The sequence below is a fragment of the Silurus aristotelis genome, assembly GCF_946808225.1.
Source record: "Silurus aristotelis genome assembly, chromosome: 8".
Taxonomy (NCBI): Eukaryota; Metazoa; Chordata; class Actinopteri; order Siluriformes; family Siluridae; genus Silurus; species Silurus aristotelis.
The window spans coordinates 21,507,166-21,531,789 of NC_139581.1; the positions used below are offsets into that span (position 1 = coordinate 21,507,166).

General features: G+C 41.7%; 2 protein-coding genes across 5 annotated transcripts; one reads left to right on the top strand and one right to left on the bottom strand.

Annotated features, from left to right (window-relative positions):
• The first annotated feature begins 136 nt into the window (after positions 1-136).
• LOC310730462 (histone H4 transcription factor) lies at positions 137-11,465 on the top strand. 3 transcript variants are annotated; one of them, XM_083549492.1, is made up of 11 exons: positions 849-865; positions 896-932; positions 2,360-2,516; positions 5,882-6,108; positions 6,192-6,303; positions 6,403-6,555; positions 7,403-7,477; positions 7,827-7,947; positions 8,049-8,187; positions 8,293-8,420; positions 10,635-11,465. In XM_083549492.1, coding segments are annotated over exons 1-11 (1,569 nt in total). In that variant the 5' UTR covers positions 849-863; the 3' UTR covers positions 11,053-11,465. The 3 variants fall into 3 exon arrangements, with proteins under 3 accessions (XP_083405619.1, XP_083405620.1, XP_083405618.1); XM_083549493.1 differs by lacking the exons at positions 849-865; positions 896-932 and adding an exon at positions 137-428; XM_083549494.1 differs by lacking the exons at positions 849-865; positions 896-932 and adding an exon at positions 692-820.
• auts2b (activator of transcription and developmental regulator AUTS2 b) lies at positions 11,453-24,233 on the bottom strand. Of its 2 annotated transcripts, none has more exons than XM_083549486.1 (13): positions 23,308-24,233; positions 15,933-16,237; positions 15,616-15,851; positions 15,431-15,475; positions 15,171-15,266; positions 14,904-14,975; positions 14,655-14,684; positions 14,492-14,563; positions 14,179-14,320; positions 13,864-13,944; positions 13,695-13,778; positions 13,417-13,606; positions 11,453-12,821 (listed from the first exon to the last, which is right to left on the bottom strand). In XM_083549486.1, exons 2-13 carry the CDS (start codon positions 16,024-16,026, stop codon positions 11,723-11,725), a joined length of 2,241 nt encoding a protein of 746 aa, XP_083405612.1. In that variant the 5' UTR covers positions 16,027-16,237; positions 23,308-24,233; the 3' UTR covers positions 11,453-11,722. The 2 variants fall into 2 exon arrangements, with proteins under 2 accessions (XP_083405612.1, XP_083405613.1); XM_083549487.1 differs by having other exon boundaries at positions 15,637-15,851; positions 23,308-24,223.
• Positions 24,234-24,624: the final 391 nt, after the last annotated feature.

A 24,624-nucleotide genomic window follows, 5' to 3' on the forward strand; every position in this document is an offset into this window, starting at 1 on the left:
TACATACATCTCAATGTATTATTACTGCAAAGAATGCGCTCAGGACACCCCTGTTAAGATGGCGATACCGAATCCTAACACCAGGAGAAACCCTGCTGACTTTCCCGGCATTGTCTGTAGAGGTGACTCTTGTTTTGCTTTCTGGCCCGATGACGCAATCAATCTGCGACCGAAAAACAAAACTTTTTTTTAAATCGCTATGGCTAGTCTATCTTAGCAGGGATACAACAATGGGTTTAATACCCTATCTAGTGCCCTACATATTTCAAATGAAAGGAAATTGAGATTTAACCATAGTAACGCGCCCAAAGCTTAGTTTTAAGGTATATGTCAGAGTGGGCCAGTTCGGGTTGTACAGCTACAGAGCTGTATTAGAGATTTTAATATTTCTTTATGTATTTTTATTATTATTATTATATTTCAGCACGGTGAGTATTTCGTCTGTTCAGTCAGATAATAGACTTTTAGCAGTGACCTAAGCAGAATAAACAGTTCCGGTCGTATTTCATGTATCTATAATGATATTAATGTAACAGTGTGTAGAGCTGTAACGTGTCTGTGTGATAAATATACTAAATATACAACTGTTCAGATTGTTTTGAGCTGATATAATACAACAAGCCTGTAGGTCGGTCAGCTGAACCACTTCTGCATGTTGATTGACATTTGAGGAAGAAACCTTGAATCCATGCTCATGTGGGTGACAGCAGGGTGTAGGATCACAGATCATTCCTCTTCAATATGTTCACTTGGAGCATCTATGTGAATCCCAGCAGCCGATTTTGGCTTCTCTGTCCAGGCTATTGTTTCTGATCCAAGGGTTAGTCTTGGGTCTAAACTGCAGGTCTTTGGATCACCGTAGGATGTGAAGTTGTAGAATATCAGGACGACTCAGGTCTGTCTGGAGAAGATCAAGAGCCTCAGCAGTAGGAGTGAGTCCAAATCAGTATCATCTGGAGGCTGTTTTTGATTCGCAGGACTTCAGAATACCGCTTTTAACAATGGATATTATCCTTAAGTGGCTTTATAGAAATAAATAGGTTATAAAATTAGAATCGATATGTTAATAAGTTACGTTTGTTTCTTATGAGCATTGACTGTGGCAGGAAAAAACTTCCTGAGATGGCATCAGGAAGAAACCTCGAAAGGAACCAGACTCAAAAGGGAACCACCTTCTTCTGGGTGAAACCAAATGCCCATTTATTATAGTTTGATCACTGTTGAGGTGCGCTGTTCAATGATGGGTGCTGAAATACAGAACTGTTAAATCCAACTGTGGTCCTGAGCCTTTGTAGCAGACTGATTATATTAATTGCAGTCCAAATCCATCCTGAGTTTATAAGTTGCTCAGTAACTTCATGAACATCCTCAGGTGCGCAGAACGGTCTCCGAAATGCGTTTATCCCTTATAAGTGGCGATAGTGTAAAAAAACAAACAAAAAAAAAAGCTAAGATGGTATGAGGAAGAAACCTTAATAGTAACCAGACTCAAGAGGGAATCTGTCCTCATATGGGTTACACCAAATGTCCGTTCCAGTTCCATCATTGTTGAGGTGTGCTGTTCAGCGAACTGTTCATTGATGGGCACTTGAATGCAGAACCGTTCATGCCAATTGTAGTATTAAACAAATAAACTCCTCGAACCTTCTATTCTACTATATACCGTTTTACTTTTGTGGCAGTGAGCTGTTTTTGAGCAAAAAGCTAGAAACAGAGAGATTCAGTTTTTTGTGCATTAAGGTCAAAGGTTTGATGTACAATTCAGCACATTATATACAGAACAGTACAGAATATTTAGCATTTCACGTTTGTTTGTTTTTTTTGTGGCCAGGAGTGTTAGAAGTTAGAATGGTCATGATTCCCAAATTTCTATGTGGTCCTCCAGGTGGCGTTTAAAACATGCCAGTAGGTGGATAGCATAACAGAACTTTTCCCTAAGTGTATGTGGAATCCCATTTATTTCTGTTTTACTTTCTTAATATTTGCTCACTTGTAGCAAATCACTGGCCAAAGGTTGACACTTGACCATTATAAAATAATGAAGACATGGTGTGTTTAAGTTGAAGATGGACTAACTCGAGTTTTTGCACAGAGCCCTGAACTCAACCCCAATGAACACCTTTAAGAACCGTGACTGCACCTTAGACATTAATAATGCTCTTGCGACTGAATAATCACAAATCCCTGAAGCTAGTGAAAAGCCTTCCCTGAAAAATGAAAGTTATTATAACAGTATATGAGGGCCTAAATTTGTAATAGGATGTTCAGCAAGCTAGCTCTGGTGCTCAGGTGTCCACAGAAGAGAAGAGAATATTTGTCAGTTGTTGTCTCCATACTAAGTTACCTCATGCCTCTTTAGGTGATCATGGCGAAAAAACTAAATCTTTCCAACATGGTGATTACATGCGAATGGTCCTCGTGTACGTTCAAGGGACGGAGTATGGAGGATCTGAGTGAGCACATGTCTTTACATTTGAAGGAGCATCTTGGGAATGGGGACACCATGGAGGAGCTTGGTAAGTTCTTTAAAGTCAAGACACTGCACAGAAAGTGCTTATTTGGTCAGCCTACAATATATAATTGGGTCCAGAAGTGTTTAGACAGTAATGCAATTTTCGGAAGTTACTTCTGGAGGGACTACATAAATTGAAAAGGTTGTAAATTGCAAAATGCATAAATTCGTAGTTTTTTTTTGTTTGTTTTGTTTTTTGTTGAACTTGTTGAATTGAAGCTGAAAGTTTAAACCTCAACCAAATCCATTGTGGTGGATTACAGAATGGAAAAAAATTGACCCAACTATATAAATATATATAATTTATTGCTAAACAACTATTGATTGTAGTCCATCAGTGTTGTGCTTTTCTTTTACCTCTAACACAGTTGGAAAGAGTGATACAATATTTTACTTAAGTAAAAGTACTGTTACTTCAATGAAATTTTCAGACAGTCAAGTTACGACTCTAAAAATCTACTCAAGTAAAAGTAAAAAGTAGCTCATTAAAATGTAAAAATGTACAGAGCTACTTTTTTAACAGGGGGTGAGGGGGTGGGGGGGGATTATAGTGTAGTCCAAAAGGGACAAGAGGATATAAATTTCAAACCTTTATTTTTATATTATTATTATTTTTTTAGGGGGTCCCTGGTGGTCTAGTGGTTAGGATGCGGCGCTCTCAACGCTACGGCCCGGGTTCGATTCCCGGTCAGGGAACCAGCCCCAGCCATTAGGGTTGCACAAGCCAGTGCACTCTCAGTGCCGGTCCCAAGCCCTGATAATTAGGGAGGGTTGCGATAGGAAGGGCATCCAGCGTAAAAACATTCGGATGATCCGTTGTGGCGACCCCTAATGGGAGAAGCCGAAAGAAAGTTATTATTATTTTTTTAGGAACACCTTCCAAAAGTAATTACAATAACAAAAAAACAAAACCCTACAGTCCATGACTTGAGTCTAATGTGAGTTATGCACTTTTGCAGGAATCTCCTGTTATGTCATTTTATTATAATAAGAGAAATTGTAAATGCAGATTCAGAATTCAAACAGCGAGCGCACGCATCGAACAGCTTTCAATTCAACGGCATTTTGCTTTCAGCTGGCTCTGCATCGCAGGCTTGTCTGTCTTGTCCATCTCCATAGATCTTTCCTGTGAGTTTAGTGTGTGTTCTCTGGCCATCAACCAATCAGTGCAGTAGTTTCCGAAGTCCGATTTTTTTTTTATTAATTTTTTTCCCCTCTTGCATTACTCAGTAACTGATATGATTTAAAATGTAGTCAAGCACAATACTTCAAACTAAACATACTTGGGTAAAACTAAAAATACTGATTTTAAAAACTACTTTTAGTAGAAAAAAAACTACTCAATTACAGGAATGTGAGTAAATGTAATTCGTTACTTTTCACCTCTGACCACTAGCAGGAAAACAAGAGCACATCTCTAAGAGGTTCGGTTGATTACTTGGTGATGTTGACGTTGACATTAGTGATTTGGCTCAACAAAGCTATTGGACGTTTAAAAAGAAAAAGAAAGTAAGAAAGATGCTTTATATATGTCACGTATTTTACGGCACAGTGAACTTCTTTTTTTTGCACATTCCAGCAATGTTATGAAGCTTGGGTCAGACATTATGCAGCACCCCTGGAGCACTAAAGATTAAGGGCCGTGCTCAGGGGCCCCAAGAACGGCAGCTTGGCAATACCAGTGCTTTAACCCTTGACCTTCCGATCAGTAACCCAGAGCCTTAATCACTGAGCTACCAACTCCCCTAAACCCTGTATATTAGTGGCCACATGAGCATACCCTCTTGTTGTTCCATCTTACAGGTGTACATCTTGTTTCTTCTTTTTCTTCTTTCGGCTGCTCCCATTAGGGGTCGCCACAGCAGATCATCCATTTCCATACCCCCCTTGTCCTCTACATCTGCCTCTTTCAACCCAGCTACCTGCATGTCTTCCCTTACCACATCCATTAACCTCCTCCTTGGTCTTCCTCTTTTCCTCCTCCCTGATGGCTCCATCCTCAGCATTCTCCTACCGATATAATGTGTACAGCTCGTTTATGTTGTTGTAAATGAGTTTATTATTGTGCTCTAGCTTCTGATCAGAGCTCAGTTCTGATCGCAGCATCACCGATGACTGACTACTTATTCACTGATGCCAGAATATGCAGGAAATAGTCTGATTCTTCTGACTATTTTCGAGCACACATGAAAAGGAGCACGGGAACTCGTTCTTTGTGAAATAGTGAGGCGGCCTCGAATTCAATGGACCTGAAAATGCACCAGCTAAAGCGATACTCTATGTAATGTGGTTAGTTTGTGAGCAAATACGAAGTAATCAGCTAAGAAACAGTGGTGTAAATGTATTCGGTACTGTACTCGAGTAGCTTTTTGATGTATCTGTGCTTTACTGGAGTATTTCCATTTGGGGAGACTTTGACTTGAGCTTCACTACATTTCAAAGTCAAATATCAGACTTTTTACTCGACTACATTTTGTGAAACCAGTCGTTCCTTTTTTATTTATGAGTGGATAAAAAGTTAACTGGTGAAGCACACAGTAAGACTGATCAGGGTCGAGCGCACACTCTGTTTTAAACTTGTTACGATTGCCGCTTGGTGGTATCTACTAAACACCAACACACAGTTTAGCATCAGTTCACCAACAAGCAGAACATTTTGAGAGGATAATTATATCGTAATGCATAGTCCTTTGTGTACTTAAGTACTTTTGAAGGCAAATACTTTTGCACTTTTACTCAAGTAAATGTTTAAAGGGAGCACTTTTACTGGAGTAATATTTTACAGAGTGTATCTCTACTTTAACCCTGAAATGTGCTCCTTCATATCAGTATCATGATGATCAGATCATTCAGCCTTTATTTTGTTTTCCCTTTGGAGTGTTGAGGATAAATGTGGCTCGCCATTAACCGTGTTACATCCTTACGAGAGCAGAATTAGTGTGCGCACGTTTCTCCTCTCACATTCCACCACATAGACCCTGGACGGACTCCCGTAGATTTTTTTTTTTTACGAATTATTTATCACATAGCATGTATATTTGCACTCTGTTTGGTCTCTGATCAACAGAAAAAAAAGGAGGAGGTCAAATGTCAGATTTTTGTGAAATGCACTGCTGTGAAAATTCATTGCATTGAACCCTAACAGTAATAACTATGATTACTTACATGTATGAAGTGTTTATAGGAGTGCAAAACTACTAAGTGCTGGATTGCTATGGTTACTTGGTTTTTCATTTCAGATTATAAATAAAAACACAATTTTATACCCTGTGGTGTTTAGTCCTGTGTTTCCTTCTTTTCAAGATCAGCCAAGAAGTGCCATTTGCTTTGTGATTCATGTTTAATGATTTTTTATTTTCTTACTTCCAGATGATTATCAGTGCCTGTGGCAGGGCTGCGAGTTCCTGGCTATGGGAAGTCCCAGTGAGCTCATCGCTCATGCGCACTTCCATAACTTCCACAGCAAGCTGAAGTTTATTGGGACCCAACTGCTCCAATCGCATCCTGAGCTTCCCAGCTGCACTCAGGACCTCCACAGCAACAACCTGGTCACGGATATCTCTGAAGGATTCATATGTCAGTGGGAACACTGTGATGTGAGTATTAGCTCGCTTTAGCGCACGTGTACCGGTTTATTCGTTGCATTAAGAGTTCTGAAACTGGGAATCTCCTTCGGCAGAGCTCTTTTAACAATCCGGAGTGGTTTTACCGCCATGTGGACATGCATGCGCACTGCACCGAGTTACAGCCGCTCCCTGATCAGCAGCAGGCTCTCTTCTGCAGCTGGAAAGGTAATGTGCATGTACCTGAGATGAAGACCTGGATCATAGATCATATGTTTTTTTTTTTTTATATATTTGCCTTGTTAACTATGGTTTGGTACATTTCAGGTTGTGATGCTTTCTTTAAGATCAAGTATCGGCTGCGTGAGCACCTGCGCAGTCACACACAGGAGCGTCTGGTGGCCTGTCCAACCTGCGGCTGCATGTTCTCCAGCAACACCAAGTTCTTCGATCATATACAGAGACAAGCCGAGCCAGAGGGTCAGTATTCACAAGTACACAGGCGACTCTATGATTGGGTGCCTTCTAGCCTGAAATGATATCTTTTAAAGTGGGAAAAAATTATATAATTTCCATTGAACCTGGAAAACATGCATTTAACCAATTCACTAATGTTTTATACCATTTCAGGAAACACTTCCTATAAATGACAAATAAACAACGCACAGTTACCACCAAATAAACTAAACTGTAGTTAACCAGCACTCATGCTAAAAGACAGTGTAATGATTTACTAATTTATAGAGAGAGAGAAATTACTTAAATTTTTTTTTCTGCATAATACTAAACTAAAATGAACATTTTTCTCAGTCCGTGTATGTTCAGGTCGTTCGATTTTCATTTAGAAGGAAGTTTAAAATAAGAAAAAGGACCATTATTTGTATTTTCTTCTAATAATAAAAAAAAAAAAAAAAACATTCTTCTCCAAAGTCAAACTTGCAATTAGATATTTTTTTCAAAAAATTAAGCATTTTTCTATTTTAGTTTCCCTTTCATTTTCTTTTCTCTGCATCCTCGAACTAAATTTAAAATTACGCGTTTTCCCCGTAGTTTGGTTCTGGAGTATTAGAAGAAAAATTCAACATAATTTTCCTTTTTCATTTTTCAAATTCTCTTTCTAAATAAAATAAAAAATACATACATTTGCTTTCCCATTCTATAATGGATTCCTCATGGAAAATATTGAATATAATATAGCATTGCTGCTACAGGTTCTGAGTGCTATAGTTGTTTTATTGTAGTTATTTGCCTGAATATGTTGTTGTGAAGTCCGTTACTCTGTTTGTGTAATATTGCTATATTTCCTAATAATCACGATCTGTTTCAGATTCTCTCACATGTGCCCATTGCGACAAAGGATTCGCTAACGAGAGACTGCTGAGAGACCACGTTCGGCAGCACGGTGTGTTCCCGGCACTTTGGGTCGTGTGCTGATATTTTTCTCACTGATGAAAGTAACAATATAAAGGCGTATGTGGTTTCAGAGGACTGGGTAGACGAACCCGGCAAGCCGGTGCACGCTTGATAAGTGCCCAGATGTAGAAAACCAGAGGGATGTAATTATCTCCTGGTGTTATTATAGTCTTCTCGGTATCGCAGACGTGTTGTATGTTATTGTTTGTTGTCTGTCTGAGTAATAAAAGATTAATAGGTGGAAGCAGAAATGAGAAGCAATGTATCAAGCCATTTCAGTGAAACGAAAAATGAACGAATGTTTCTTGTATAAACCTGTGTCCCCGTTCATTTTCCAGTGAATCATATAAAATGCCCACTCTGTGACATGACGTGCACATCCCTTTCCACCCTGAAGATCCACATCAAATTTCGCCACTGTGACGAGCGACCATTTCCCTGTGACTTCTGCGAGAGCAGGTAGTCAAGCTTATACACACACACACACACACACACACACACACACACACACAGTTTTTCCTGTAAAAGAACCTGCCTGAAGGTGTACTTTTGCTCTTCAGCTTCAAGAATCAGCATGATCTGCGGAAGCACATGGAGACCCACAACGAAGGAGCGGCTTACCACTGCACCATGGAGGGCTGCGGTTACTCCTCTCGCATGGCCCACACCATGAAGCAGCACTTTAAACGAGTACACGAGGTTAGCCAGCAGGTGGCGCCAAACGCTCGCTTCTCAAAGTTTTCTGTCATTTCTGTTCTGCCATTGGGCTTCGTCTTCACACGCGGTGTGTTGTTAATGTTCCAGAGGGGGGACCAGGTGTCCAGGTATAAATGTCATCTGTGTGACAAGAACTTCTCATGGTGTTACACCCTGACTCTTCACCTGAGAAAGAAACATCAGCTCAAATGGCCGTCGGGACATTCCCGTTTCAGGTATACTGCACTGGATTGTTGTTGTTGGGTATTCAACTAAATTTCATTAAGATACATAAATGATTTTCTTACAGAGGTACGATAAGTACATAGTTTTACTGAGTAATGACCACCGTTACATTTTAATGCTTAACCGTTAATGTTTCATTTATGGCTGTAATTTGTTTTGTAGCGCCACCTCGCATTACCACCGTTTAACCAGCAGCACATAGTGTGAACAGATGTGACACATCTGGCCTGAAAAAATGCAGGGAGAACGAATGTATTCGTCTAGTCACATTTGAATATTGTTATTGGCTTTTTAAAGTGTACATATAAAAACAAAAACCTTTCTATTTGAATGTCTTTACCCCAGTTCCTGGATATATGAGTAAGGAACATTGTACCATTGATTCCTGTATTTGGTTTTAAAGCTAAAATCTGGTTCTGATCAAAGTTCGAGTTTCCATACGGGGTCAAAATTGGATCCAAAGCGTTAGCAGTACGCTTCATCAGACAATCGGTTCACCTCTTTGCCATCCGTACAGTGTTATTAATGAATATATATAATAATCCTAGATTGTAGTGAGGGGAAAATATATATATTAGAGCTTTGAGTCACAAATAAATGACATCCTGATGTAATGCACTGATGCAGCTGCACATTTACTAAGGGGTATGCAAAGATCATGGTTGCACCCCAAACCAAAAAAAAAAAAAAAAAAGCGGGGCAAATACAAGAATGAATACACTATGTGAAATGGCGCCCCCTGTTGGACATGCATATACTGCATTCTCTATTTTTGATGTAATGTACCAAATCGAAATATACAGGCAAACTGCAGTCAGCATTTAATCTTATTTGAAATCGAACAATAAATCTGCTGCTCTCCATGATTTTCATCCAGCTCGAATACCCTTTGAAGGTTCTTCATCTGAAATGGAGAAAGTGCACTTTCTTGTTTTGCTCATTCTGTCAGTGGCGTTGGTTTAAAAGGAGAGACTGGCAGGCAAGCCTTAAAAATCTTCCTTAAGCGTGAGATATAAGGTCATACAGTAGTTATAATACCAGTACATCGCAATAGCTTAGACATCAAAGTGAGCAACATACTGGAAATCTGCGAGAAATTCCCTGCTGACATTCTGTTCACAGTTTACAGGGGAACACAACAAGGCTTTGCTATATAACTGTCAAGAGTTTCAGGCTCGTGTTGGAAAATAATGCGCATCGAAGAGGCAAAACTGTCCACAACCTCCTCATCTTTGATTTATCAGTTCAATTTCATCGTGGGGAAAAATTTGCAGCCTTTTTTTTTTTTCCAGTTGTCAAATGTCCAGTTGTTTGACTGAATCTCTGACCTCTGATTCTTAGCTGACAAGACTGTAACCTGATGTGTTCTGCTCTTAGACCCTTTTCTTTTTACCACAGTTGTAAAGTGTCTATGTGTAAGTCTGGAAGTCTTTTTTTGGGAGCTTGAATTGATCTGATCCAGCTTCTTCTGATCTCTCATCAATATGGCATTTAAACCTGCAGAACTGTCACTCGCTCCATTTTTTTCTTTCGCAGCATTCTGTGAAAACTCTAAAGACTAAGGAAAATCCCATGAGAACAGCAGTTTCTGAAATATGCAAAATAGCCCATCTGGTGCCAACAGCCATGTTTTAATCTACTGCTCTGACGAGCTGTCTTCAGTTAAATAGTTGACAGACACTTTAGATAAAAAACATTTGTCTTCTTATTGAATAGAGCCCCTTTTTAGGTTTTTATTTCTATCCCCATTACTTGGTTTGCTCTGCTAAAACACTTTGCTGGGTCCGCAACTGTACAATGGTCTGCCATCTAATGCAGAATATTCAATTCGGTTTTTTTTTATTTTGTATAGCACGTTTAACATGGTCTCAAAGCAGCTTCAAGCGGAGATAAAGCCGATATAAATTTGTATAAAAGAAACAGTTTAGTGCCTATAAGTTTCTTCCTTCAGATTTTTATCACTAATAAGCAAGATGGTAGCAAAGAAAAACTCCCTGAGATGGTATGAGGAAGAAAGCTTGAGAGGAACCAGACTCTAAAGGGAACACGTCCTCATCCGGGTGGCACCGAATGCAGAATATTCAATTTAAATATTTCAAATATTTAGAATTTGAATCGTTCTAAATTTTGAATGTAATATTTACTAATCCGTCAAATTAGAATTTTCCTCTCTGTCTGGTTGATAATCTCTTTATGGGGAGCAGGTATAAAGAAGATGAGGACGGCTACCTGCGCCTGAACATGGTTCGCTTCGAGACCGTTGAGGTAACGGAAGAGCTGATAAAGAACATGGCTGAAAAGCGCACACCTCGGAAGCTCTCGGGATCAAGCGCTCAGACAAAGAGACCGGCGGTCCAGGCAGAGAGCATGAATGACATTCCTACACCATCTTCCTACCCCTCCTCTTCATCTTTCTCCTCCTCTTCCTCCTCCTCTTCCATGCCTGTGCTTGTGAACGGTGAGAACAGTGCCATAAAGGATAGAGCACCAGTATATTGTATACTAAACACAGTGAGGGAGATGAACGGCGAGCAGGAGAACGCCGCAGACTCGGGGATGGAGTCGGGAGCGGTAAGAGCGCTGGCCGCCGTCGCTCGAGGCCTCGGTATGGATGTAGTGTAATGAGAAATTACATACACAAAAGAACACTACACACCACCGTTACTGTTGTACTACATTCAATTTACATTCCACACGAAGTCTAGATTTTTGTTTGCAATTTTACGGTGATAAGATTTTAATGGTTAATGTTTCAGCTCGGAAATAATCTGTCTTTAATTGTGATGGTCAGTTTTTCTGTATACAACAAATCAAAATGTATTAAGAAGTGATTTTAGCTGACGTTTGGTTTTGTTTAGGTTTTATTTTTTACATTGTTGTACTTTTTAAACAAATGTTTATCTTTTTTACACAAATGGAATATCCTTTTAGATTTGCTGACTATTTGCTTTTAATTTCTTGTAAATGTTTTTAGTTTTTGGTCAATATGAATCTACCAAAAATAAATAAAAAATAAGCCGCCTTTTTGCTTAAAATTCTTTTTAATTTTTTTCACCAAAAAAAAAAAAAATGATGGGCCAGTTTCCTGGTAATGAATTGAGTAGCGGAAGTTGGGGGAAAAAAAGAAAAAAAAAAGAACTCTGATTCACCACTGACACTGCAATTAAATGAAAATCTAGACTTAATCTGGATCCAGGCATCAGCCCAGATGCCCCTGTACATTTCCATATTTATCACGTATTTGACATGAAGTGCTTGGCTCAGCCTCAGTGAGGCCCTCATTATGTCCCACTCATGGCGCCTCGACATTTCTGTCTGCCAGTGGCGTAGTCCGTCTGGGAGAAGGAGGCCGCATGGGCATTCCAGGCAGCAGAGGGGGCGGAGGGGCATGCATGTAGCCTGCATGAGGTAGAGCCTTGCTCAGAGTGCCATAGGGTGCAGCGTGAGCCAGTGCCAGGCGCGGGAACAGCGGGCTGGCGTAGGGTCCGGGCAGGAGGCCGGGATGTGCCAGCTGGGTCTCGAGGGTGGCGTGGTGGTGCAGAGCCAGCAGGCGGCTCCTCTCGCTCTCCTCACGCAGCAGTGCCAGGCGATGGCGTTCTTCCAGCTGGCACCTCTGCTGCTGTTCCAGCATAAACGGGTGGAGGAGCGGCTCGCGTGGGTAAACACGCTGCAGTGGGTCGCCCCTCAGCAGCAGCTCCTTGGCAACAGGGTCTTTTTGAGTAATGTCCAGACCACGGCTCATACTCCGAATTGGATCCCAATGCTGGGGAGAGTATGGAAATCGCTCAGCACCAGACAGTGTGCTCATCCCGACCAGTGGTGTCATTAAGCGAGTCCTTTCAAGGCCATGTGGAAATCCTGTCATTCCTAGAGGCACAGGAATGGAGGACATGGGAAACGGCTGCATCCCTGGCGTTCTTCGATCCTGCATTGGTTTCTCTAAAACTTTAGGAGGCGGCTTGATTTCAGGAGAGTCCCGAATCTCTCTCCTCTCCTCCTTCACTTTAACATGGATACTCTTGGCATGCTCGGCTTCTAGTCTACTCCTTTTAGCGTCCGGCTCCCACTGTGATCCGTCACTACTGCGCTTCTCAACTCGAATCCTTTGTTGCTGGGAGGACAGAGTGTCCTCAGAAGGAGCTTTTTCCTCAGTAGGACGCTGGTCACCCTTAGTGGATTTTTCCTTCTTCTCTTGCTGACTGTCCTTGTGCCTCTGATCCTCGGTCTCTCCACTCTGGTTGGGGGGTTCCTGGGATTGTGATCGTTCTCTAGCTCTGTCCTTGTCTTTTGGCTCAGGAGTGTCTCTAGAGGACTGTACTGTTTGCTTATGACTCTGTGGACTTGTGTTAGAAGGTGACTGGTGTCTCACATTTAACTTCTCTTTCGTGTCCCTGCAAAAACAAAAGAGGAAAAGCGATATAAGCAAACGGGAAACATGTGACCATTTTAACATAGTGTAAATGTTGACAAGAAAAAAAAAACAAAAAAACAATGTAAGCTGGCCTAAAGTTTGTGGACACCTGATCATTACCCTTAGTATACATTCCTCAAAATGTTGACAGAAAGCAGAAAGCACACAATTGTAAACATGCCTTTGTATGCTGTGGCTTTACAACTTCCATTCAGTAGAACTAAAAAGGAAAAACCTGTTCCAGCATGACATGGACACAAAGCGGAGCCTATGAAGACGTTTGTTGACGAAGGTTGGAGTGAAAAACTTGAGTGTCCTGCAAAGACCCCTAACCTTAACCCCACTAAACACCTTTGAGAACAACCAGGGCTCCTCACCTGGCATCAGTAGCTAAACTCACTAATGGTCTCATGGCTTAATGGGCAAATCCCCACAGCTATGCTCTATAATTAAGTGAGAAGCCTTCCCAGAAGAGCGGAGATCATTACCACAGCAAATGGGGACTATATCGCAAAAAGGGGATTTTCAACAAACACATGTAGGATAGATAAACAGGAAGGGGAAAAAATTCCGACCTTTCGTGCTCTTCTTTGTTGAGTCCAAAATCTTTCTTGTCCATTACTCTTTCGAGTTCAGGGGGCTGTGGCCAGGCAGGGGGTGTAGGGAAAGACGAGGGTGTCTGCTGCAGCCTGTTCCAGGGCTCCTGAGGTCCTGCTGAAGTTGGAGCTGCTTTACTGTCTTTACTTCCATGTGCAGAGCTTGGTGCTGTTTGGAACAAGAAGAGTTTAGATTTGATGCCTTACAATGCCCAGACAGGCCTATAAAATTATTCCAAAAGACATATATTACTTACTTATTGTAGGATTTCCAAGCCCTCCGAACGCTGTGGAGCTCAGAATTCCCAAACTTCCGAACCCTGGTGGCTTATTCAGAGGGTCTACATACAAAACATTGCTATGTTTTAATGAGTGTTAACTACATTACTTAGTTAGTATTGTTATTACATAGGAACCGGGTCTTACCATGATGAGAGGGGGGGGTGTGGAGATTACTGTGAGGATGGGGTAAGTATCCATAAGGTGAAACAGAAGGGTGTGTGGGACCTGATGATAGAAAAATATTGGATGGATAAAGTTTGAACATTTTGCCCATATAATTTTCCATGTTCACTTATCAGTAGAGATGTGATGCTGAACTCTCCTTGAAATGTTACACAGCTAATATAAAAACAATGTTACAGATTTATTAGGTCTCTATCAAATGCTGTTATACAATAAACGCCCATAATTGCATAGTTGTTCTCTTGTCACTGCTTATAAAAGAGCCCCATTACTTACCAGCGCTGGAAAAGATGGTGGAAGGGCGGGGCAAGTCACGCGGTTGCTGGATCATTCCTAAGAGACCTGAACCAGAAGGTCGACTCAGGAACTCTGGCTTCAACCCAAAGTCTAGCTTGTGTGGCTCATTTTGCATCTGCTTCTGAAATGCACACAGACAAGAAAGGGGCTTAGCAATCTAGTAGCAGTGACAGAAGCCCAAGATCAGTGATATGGTAAACACAGATGGAGAAAGGCGGAAAGGAACAATAGCTTCCAAAGCAAACATAATAAGAGTCATGCAACAGTGCCAGTGTTTGATCTGCTAACATACCTTTATTTTCTGCTGATGGTGGTACACCTGCCATGCAATGTGAACATGCATCGCGCACCATTTGCCGGGTTTCTGTAAAACAAACACAGGGAAATTACTGTAATTCCGCTTTGTACAGATGGCTGAATACAGCTTTGTCTGTGGGACATGGTGTGGCTCTTACCTTTGGTGTAGGACACGCCGAGTCCAACAACTGGAAAACAATGTGCAGAAATAATGTTTACTCAGTGTCTACCTGTGTACTTTAAACCTACTTCATTTCAATTAGCCAAATGTTCCTTGGCATATACATTACACTGTGTAAATATCCCTGACACCATCAGTAAACTTCCACAGTTTATTTAGTCATGTTCAATAACTGCGCATTGAAGAAATAAATAGATACATGGCAATATTAACTTTGAAAGCTTACTCTGTTTTCCTTCTGTATGAGTGGACGAGGCATTGCTCCTGGTCCAGGAACTACATCGAGTGGGTTGGAGGCCTATTGTGACACATCACACATAAGCATATATATACATTATACATTATATTATATTATATTATATTATATTATATATCATAAATTCATCTGCCAAACTTTGTTCTTGTAATCCTTTGTTAAGTTAAATATAGTTAAATGTACTTTTGAGTAAAGTTTTTTTTTTTTTTGATATTTTAAAAAGAAAACTTTTAGCACCTTGGGCTGGAAGGCTCCCTGCAGAGAGCTGAATATTCCTGTTGGGGGCACCATGGGAGACAATCCCGGCATTACTGTGGGATACGACTGAAGTAACTGTAAAAGATTATGGGATGGTGGATTATTAGTCCGTGAGGTTAATAAGAAAGCAATTTTTTTATAAAAATTAAAAAAATTCTATTTGGGAAAAATTTGCAGGTCTTAATGAACATAAAATTGTCATAATTTACAAAAAGAATAATAAAAAGTGGATGACGTACATTGTGCCTGTGAAACGAGTCGACCTTTGGTGGGTATTTGTCAAACTGGAGCGAAAAGAAAGAAAATAAATTGTTATTTTTTTCGTCCAATGTATTTGGTGTAATTATGCACCAACAAATTATACAAGTCACATTTACAAATGTGAGCGTTAGGTAAATAAAAAGCAGCCTCGTTAACTCCTCACATGTCTGGTGTTGGTACGCACCAGGGGTGCTACAGGGCCTGGCAGGATAGCCGGGTGAGGGAACGGGGTGAAGGTATGCTGGTGTGTGTGTTGGTGTGTGTGCTGGTGCTGGTGCTGGTGCTGGTGCTGGTGGAACTCGGTACGTAGGTAAGACGGAGCAGCCAGAGGATTTCCTCTATCCACATTCTGGGAGGCCAAGAAACGGGAGTTCAGCTCTTGACGCAGGAGGTCCTGCTCTGTAATTTTAGCAGTGCAACTTAGCGATTTTTCATACACGTTCAAACAATTGCTGTAAACCAAAGCGTGCAGTGACGTACCTGTGTAGGGACCTGAAGGGGAAGAACCAGGCACGGCTAGAGCGTTCCCCGTTAGAAGTGGAGGAGGAGCCAAAGTTGCAGTTGGAGAAAACATGGTGCAATCCCGCTGATCCCAGCGACTGTAATATCGCAGCTTTTACTCGAAAGGGTCCCGTGCACAGTTAGTGTGCAGAGATGTGTTCTGTTTTCCTGCGCCTTCTTTTGCTGCCAGGAACGGAGCCTGAGCTTTACTCTTTTACTCGTAAAATCTCCAAACCTAATTTCGTCTGGACTTTTATTTGTAGTATCGTTAACATCCCGGGGACCTGCAAGAGACGAAATAGAATCTAATCAGCGCAAACATTTTACAACCTCCGACCCGACGCGACTTTTTACTGAAGTATCTCTGTGGACTGGTGTTTTGAAACGAAAATACGTCCTGTGTGGTCAGACTGCATTATGGACAATAACCTAATTTAGAATGAGGCCACAAATAATCCACTAATTTCATTTGATCTCATGTTGTTCCAAGAAAGGATGTTAGTATAATGCTATCTGTTTAATGTTGTTAAACAGGGCAAAGCACATTGCAGTAATGCAGCCGGGACAAAAGCAATAGAGAGAGAAGGGTATGGCAGGGAGGGCCGTGTCATTTTAAAGAGCTAATAAAGCAGGGGTTAAGGAAAATAAAAGTGAGCCTCTATGCTTTTATTGCGGCACCTTTTCCATGACATTACGCTGCCGTGCTCTTTTAATTCTGCTGCACTCAAAGTAAACCTAGCATTTAATGGCTAATGTTGGTGTCACTTTGACATTTACTGGACCTTCCCAGGAGAGCGGCAATACTGAATGCAAATGGGGCGGAGGCCTGAAATCCCAGGAGGATTGCCGATGTATACAACCTGCAATTACCTCTTTTTGAATGCCACTCATGCACATGAAGATAAGCAGTAAATCTCTTTTGTGTAGGGCTGTCAATTCGGGCCTTTTTCCCCCCTGGAGCCTGTTGTATCTAGAGTGAAAGGTCTTTTGAGAGGTCCATAATGGATGGTTAGGCTCTCTTAGAGTAAAGCTCCTTTTGGGAAGCACCAGGGGTCCATGGAGGAGGGAGTAGTAGGAACAGCTTATTCCTCCTCTGCAGAGCGTCGCTTCTCCCCCTGGTGAACAGTTTGTATTGAGCAGGGTGATGCAACCACAGGGGGGGGTGAGCATGGTAACGCCAGGAAGAACAGCAGACAAGAGCGCTGCTGCCTCAAGGAACATGCCTTTGTGCTACAAAGCACTTGAGATATAGACCACAAAATAATCTTCAGTGCACCTTTGTGTAATTGTGGAGCTGGTGGATTTGTGGCGCTCGTGTAATTGTGGCGCTTGTGCGAGTGTGGATTTGTGGAGCTTGTGCATTGTGTTTAATAAAAAAAAGAACTGCTTGTGGAGAAAGAAATGATTATAAATTGTTAGATATATATTTTAGTGTATGTATGTATATGTTTAATTGAACCAATCGTGATTTTTTTCCTTCTTCGAAAGCCATTTAAAGCATTTTTAATTCAGTTCTGTGCATTCATTTCTGCCATCTTAATGCATTAATGTGACTGATATATATTCAAAGCCACTTTCCCTAACTGAAATTCCTAATTGTGACTCTAAGTGCTTATTTCCAGTTTGAGTCATGGTACATTAATGTTCCTTTGATGCAGGTTAGGTATTAGGTTTAAGCTTCTCAAGCTGTCAGCCCACCAGCAAATGTGTCTTCCTATTTCAATCGGCACCTCTCTTGTCCAAGCAGTTTTTGTCATTCATCAACCCCATTACTGAGCTAAACCTCCCAGGCATGCTGAGTCTATTGGCCTAATCCCTCCGATCACACAAAGGTGAGATTAGCTGAAGGTTAAATACTCTTGTTCTCAAAATTTTTTTTGTCCTGCTCAGAGTGACAGGAAAATCTTGTGAAGGAGCCACTGGAAAGGGGGTTTGTGTGGACACAAAAGAAATACTGAAGGATTCAGGTATGGTTTGAAGGTAAGCTTGCGGAAAGACTGAGGGGAAAGTCAGAAAGTGTTTACGCTGGCAATGGCAGACAAGGGACAGCCTGTAAATTCTCCTGCAACATGGCGATCTGTGGACAGCACTGCCTGAGTGCAACTGGCAAATGACTGAAACAGAGAAACAGTTGTTCTTGCACGCTGACAGTTTCTCACGTTGCTTTTAGTTTAGCTGTGAATGAGGCCCAGTCAGCTAAAGGGGCATCTGGTCCATAACTGTGCTCATGCATACAGCAACATTTGTCCAACATTTGAGTATTACACAAAGTTACTACATTCCAGTGCAACAGACAGCTCAATATAATACATTCCCCAGCAGGTCTTCTTCTTTTTTATTTTTATTTTTTTTTTTTTTTAGCAAGAAGCAGGAATAAATCAACAAGGAAAGACGGGAACGTTCACTTGGTTTTTGATTTTGTTAAATCAACGGTCCTCCGCAGATATTCGCTGCAATCCAACCTTCCCATCTTTGCAGATCTGCCGTTTTTAAGTGCGGAAAGTCTGCAGTCCAGCTACAGTGTAACGAGCTGAGTTAATGAAATTTCCCTCCAGTGGATTTCTATGGCTCTCAAATAAGGCACCAGGGAGCTCTTTCTGTATACTCTACTTCTGTCTGAAAGTTCACCGTCTGTGGTGTAGGGTAACACACAGTCTAAGCGAAGACTTCCCTTATGTCTCTCGTTCTCTCTCTCACTCGTTGGCAAGCAAACACACTCCCTCAGCACTAAGCCCTTTTTTTTAATGGTGAATGCACCACAGAACATTACTAACATTAACCACTATATAAAAAGCAACGAGTTCTTATAACATTTGAAAAAAAAAAATGACAGAATCCCAAACATTATAATTATATTCCAAAAACTTATGTGTAGACCTGAGATAACTCGGGCTGCGTTCAAAAAAACATACTGTGTTGTTTAAGCAAGATGGCTCTGGCATCGAAGATAATCCTTTTCTCAATGTACCGTGTAAGACAGAAGACTTTGAAAAGAACACATGAATTGCGGCAAGCAAATCGGCCCATGCCAGGAAATAGGTGAGTGCGCTGGCATTGAGCTCTTCCATTATTTAGCGGTCAGGTTTCTCTCAGTTAGAGATTAGCGGCAGTGATGTAGGGCGGGCATGCACACAATAGCTGTCAATGCCTCTGGGATGTGTCGTGCCGCCTGCTTCCTAGAAACCAATCCCCCTAGCACGCTAGTATAACAATCTGCAGCCCTGAGGACCCCAGGGACTCCCTCCACGCCTTCCCTTTAATGGATGGCTTTAAAGAATGACCTTACAAATGAGAAAGGGCTGGGCCGTGTCCGCAGGGCCGCCATGACGGGCTGCTGCAGTTGCGGCTCTAACGTGTGTGTGGGATCTTAACGCTCGTAAGTTAGGTAGTCAAAGTATTTATTTGAGCCGTGCTGAAAGCTCCCGAATGGGCAGCTGTCTTGCTGATCTCTCAACAGAGTCCACCTTGGCTGCACACCATCCCTCTTTCCCTCCCCTCCGCTCATGCCTGGCTCAGCTCAGGTTACCACGAGAACAATGTGAACCCTGTGCAGGCTCCCCAGTCTCTCAGGATCCGTCTGTACTAACATTCATACCTATGTCTGTGCTGGACTGCGAATTAATATATCATGCAGTGGCCTTGGATGGGTTATTTCCTACGCATCATCTACGAGCCAGTTGCAATTAAATATCCAGTTAAAGCTCTGCCTTCCTGGCCTGGCAACAGAAACCTTTTGTGTGCAACTCCTAAAATATGAATTAAAAATAAGGATACTATGGAGTTTTTTTTTAAATGATGGATTTCTGGCTCGGTACCACGTGTCATAGTGGTTATATTTTCAATGTAGCTTTTTTAAACGGACCCACCGAGTCAAATCGAAAACATGAGCTATTTGGATATATATTCCAGGTTACACATTCAAACATAACAGTTTTACTGCTGTACATATTTGCACCGATTCCAGTATGAGTAGACCATTCATAGCTTTTAAATGAGGTTTGACATTCCATCGCATGTTGGTTTTTCCGCATTAAGAGCTCTGGCTACGATTCTGCTGAGGCTAAATGCCTCACTTTTCTTGGAATGCCTCACAATGGTTCTTGGAAAATTTAGAGCCCTGAATGTGCAGGAAATGGATTTTGCATCAAAGGCTTTCAGGCATATTTTTAACAGGCTCTTCAAAAGTCCTTCGCAAAGACTTTCTGTTGACAAAGTAATCAAATAGAAATAGAATGCACATGCAGCCACGATTGGGCTGCAATAACACTCCCTGTGTCCATGTCGGGACACGTGAGGATTCGATTCTTCATGCAGTAAATCAAAAACAAACCCTGTGTGTCCATGTGAATGTGTTCATTATGGAATGTCCCTTTAATAAACATAGATCACAGGAGTTACAAAGGTGCAAAAAACCTTCGGACATGTCCAGCTGCCACACAATGTGAGCAATACCGACGCTGGAGCCAAAAACAGTTCCACAAATAGCCGCTCCAGTTATTCCAGGCGGTGACAAGGTAAGACTTCTGCGCTGAGGGAAGCTGTCAGCATTTGACAGCTGGGTTTCTGCCAAGTGGATGAGCTGCAGTTAAGCTCCGCTGGGACCTTATCTTACTTTAAATGGTATCTCAGCAAAAGAACCATACCAACAACATAGACACGTATCCCATATCAACAACATGCTAACGTAACTAGGCCATCCCCGAGCAGGGCATGAACCCGTGCCTTTTAAACCTTTTAAAGCTTACATGCTTTAGAGATCAGTGCTATCAGTCAGGAGTGACTAACACTGCTGTTACGCTGTTACGGTGGCAGTGCCATGTAATATTAGACATCCTAAAAGCGGAGATAATCAAACTGGAGTCGTACATCGTTGGCAGTAAATGTTACATCATGCAAGATTGAATTCGAGAAAGAGTTATCTATAGACTGCTGTTTTACACTCGCTAATCGTCACAGCTGTGCTATTAAAGTTGATACTCAGAGCTACTTGAAGGAAAATCGCCTGGAACTGTAGCAAGTGCCCTTTAACTCAAGTGAGCGCAACGGTGGCCCGCAGGCTTTGCAAGACACAGATGCGCCATGTGATGCAACTGGATACAGCTATGAAAAAGTAAACGCTTTCCAGCCGGTCTGAGTTCCGCCTCCGGTCTCAGAATGTGCACAGTGGCAGTTAGTCACAAGGAAGGTCTTTAATGCTTCGCGCCTCTGGGGCGTCATCTGATAAAGGGAGGTATCCACAGCTAGCATTTCGTTTGGAGCCCTGGCTCAGCAGGTTGACGGTCACCCCCGACCCTGGAATCCCAGCAGGCATTGCCATCGGTGTTTGGGGTCACAAGCCAGGCTTTGGTTCCTGCTGATATATGTGCTAGACAGCACCTTCTCTAAAGCACCGTCTCTAATTTAAAGACCTAAATACCATTAACTAACACCCGAGGCCGTATAACCGTAATCTTTTTACGTTCTTAAGTGCTTCGGCTTTTTCGCCGTTTTTAAAAGGGCAAAGGCAACACAAGGTGAATGTTAATGTATTACATCGGTGGTAGTACTTTACCGCTTATGACTGTCTATTAAATGCATTTTAGTAACTGCATTTATCAAAATGCCACGAGTAGCACCGGCTCTGTAACCTTCAATAATGTTGACATGATTCATGGTAATGGTGCTGTCTTCCCAATCCAATTATTTTAGCGATTACTAGCACACACTTGGCTCACCGCATACACTTCCTTAAGTTATCAGGACACTAATTGGTTAACAAGATATTGCATTTTGCAGTCTTCTCCTTGGTCCTTTGGGATTTCTCACCATGCCATCTGCTCGGAGCTAATAGTAGATATAACGTTTCTGTATTCCAGCAGCACTCAGACACACAATAACATTAAAGATCTGAGATGGTTTCAGTCAAATGAGGTAGAGTCTGGCATCCGAGTATCGGATTTTCTTTTCTCAGGGAAAGAACCCACATGTTTTATGTGCTATGACAGACAGTCTTGAGTAAGCTGTCCAGCAAATAATCAATCTACCAGATACATTCTTACAGCCATGTCAAACCACCAGGCCTTGTTTTATAATCTACAGGAATATTAAACGTCTCCATAAAACACATTGCATACCCTAAGCAGCACCGTGTTTACAGCTTTCGCGTGAAGACCCGGGGCCTCATGAATTACACCAAAAAGAAACATCCCTGAACGGAACGGAGTGAATTACTGCACTTCGTCAACTAGTCTGTATATTTAGGGTTGAATCTCAGCTATGCTCTGTCCTTGGTAAAGAAGAATCAAAATAACTCTTATAATGCAACTACTTATAATGACCTTGCCTCTAATGGATGCTCGGGCTATTAAAGGGCTCTTGTGTGATACGTGAAAATCTGTGCTAATGTTGACTGCAGAGGTTATGAAAATTTCAGGTAATGGGTTTTAGGTGACATTTCAAGCCCGTTTGGCAGCTCGTGCGGATTTCTTTTAACTCCCAGAAGAAAAAGAAAGAAAGAAAGAAGGGGGGGGGGGGTTTAAGAGTAAGTTCACATATTAATTGTAATACAATGCATGTCATATAGAGATAGTGATAGTGATAGTGAGATAGTGGAGTGAAATCCAAAGCAGGCCATGTTTGTAATAGTTTTATAGAATCCTCAAAAAAGGTGTGCAGGGATTTATTTGATATTAAAAATCACATCGTTCATGAACCTTAAATCAGTGAAATATTACATGGTGTTTCCCATTGAATCTAAAAAGAAAGGTGTTTATATACATGTTATTACCCAGAAATAAAGGCAAACATCTTATTACATAATTATAATACTATTCATACGATATATAAAAGTGAATTATAATAATAATTTTATATATATATACTGCATGCAATAATGCAACGTATATGCAAAGTATATGTATATATAAATATATATTATAAAAGCTACACGTGAAACAACCACATACACAATTATGCATTTATAATATAAATATAAAAAGGTTGTGAGTTACAGGACTAGTTTCTTCTTCTGAGTATTATTAATATTTCTTATATTTAACATGATCATTACTACATGTTTAATGAACAATTGAAGTATTTTATTGCTCTGTTGTTATTGTGTGTTTTCAGCACTTGAACTGTCAGGTGAAGTGTGAAGTGAAGCTTCACAGGAGGATGTTCTCTCACAAACCTCTTTTTTTCCCCCTTTCATTCATCATTATCCCATTAGTTTCCACACACACACACACACACACACACACACACACACACACACCCGAAAATCCAATAAACACACAACACGATTATGTTTAAAGCACCGGTGTTTTACCGTGTAGTTTATGCGACTTGACTGAAGCCATTTTGAGGTTTTACTTACCAGATTCACGGCCAAAACAGTACAAAGAGGAACATGACGTTCTGCCTGGTTCTCCTCAGCGTCTATAATCCACTCACATACAACACAATCCCACCAAGTATTTTATATTTATTCTCAATCCTCCTTCGAGTTTTCTGTCCGTATCTGTGTGTCGGTGTGTGTGTGTGTGTCTGAGAGAGCGTATACTCGGCTGTGTGTGTGTGTGTGTGTGTTTCAGTCGAATTGACTCGAGCTAGCCCACGTAACCACGAGTGGAGAAAGAAAGTTGGTGCGGTGGAAAGGACAAAAGAAGCCGCTCGCAAGTCTCAGAGTTTCCGCAGAAAGACTTTTTTTCTGTCCACTGCCCTCTCGTCGTTTATTCCTCGGATTTACGAGGACATTGTGACCGGGAAAAAACGCCGTTTATCAGCACGTCCATCGTGAAGGAAGCTCGTATCCATTTAAACAAAAAAAAAAGAAGAAGGAAAAAAGAGAGAGAGAGAGAGAGAGAGAGAGAGAGAGAGAGAGAGAGAGAGAGAGAGAGAGAGAGAGAGAGAGAGAGAACAAACAATCCGTGGAGAGAGAGGCGCAGACTCGGGGTTTCTCCGCTCACAAAGTGAAACAATAAATCCGCCGAAGAAGAAGAAAAAGAAGCAGAAGAAGAGGAGGAGGCTTCAGCAGCAGTAGCAGCAGCAGCTCAGGCAGCGCGTGAGGGCCGCCCTTCTACGCGAGAGCGCGCGCGCGCGTTCGCGAGCGAGCGTGCGTGCGTGCGTCCGAAGCTCGCGAAAGCGCGTTTCCCACCGAGGCGCGTCTCCGCCGGCCAGGTATTGGGGCTGCGCGCACGCGGCCGAGCGATCGCTCGTTGACAGACGAGTCCGCCGTTTTTTGCACTTCCGTCTCTGATCTCCACCCTCAGCGGTGCTCGTCCCTCCTTTCCTCTTTCACCCCCTCCTCTCTCTTTCATTCCGTCCCTCCGCCCAGCAGGGTGCAGGCAGCGCACTACACCGACCAGCACAGCAGACACCTGCTCTGAGTCATGCCCTTTATCCCTCTCACAACACACACACACACACACACACACACACACACACACACACTTCCCTTGTAAGGACCTTTCTTTGACATGCACCTAATTAATGCAATGCCTACACCTGAATCCGACCCTGTAACCAAAAAGAACCCTGGTGAGGATCAGAAGGTCAACATAGTCTTAGCTTTGTGTGTGTGTGTGTATATATATATATATATATATATATATATATATATATATATATATATATATATATATATATATATATATATATATATACACAAAAACACGGCTGCACGCACATACAC

Bases quoted from the DNA above. Each gene is read 5' to 3' on its own strand.
- LOC310730462 (XM_083549492.1), top strand. The intron at 6,304-6,402 runs GTAATGTGCATG...GGTACATTTCAG, and splicing joins TCTCTTCTGCAGCTGGAAAG to GTTGTGATGCTTTCTTTAAG. The intron at 7,948-8,048 runs GTAGTCAAGCTT...TTTGCTCTTCAG, and splicing joins TGTGACTTCTGCGAGAGCAG to CTTCAAGAATCAGCATGATC.
- auts2b (XM_083549486.1), bottom strand. From the start codon at position 16,026: ATGTTTTCTCCAACTGCAACTTTGGCTCCTCCTCCACTTCTAACGGGG. The intron at 14,564-14,654 runs GTAAGAGCCACA...TTTGTTTTACAG, and splicing joins CGGCGTGTCCTACACCAAAG to AAACCCGGCAAATGGTGCGC. The intron at 13,607-13,694 runs GTAAGTAATATA...TGTTCCAAACAG, and splicing joins GCTTGGAAATCCTACAATAA to CACCAAGCTCTGCACATGGA.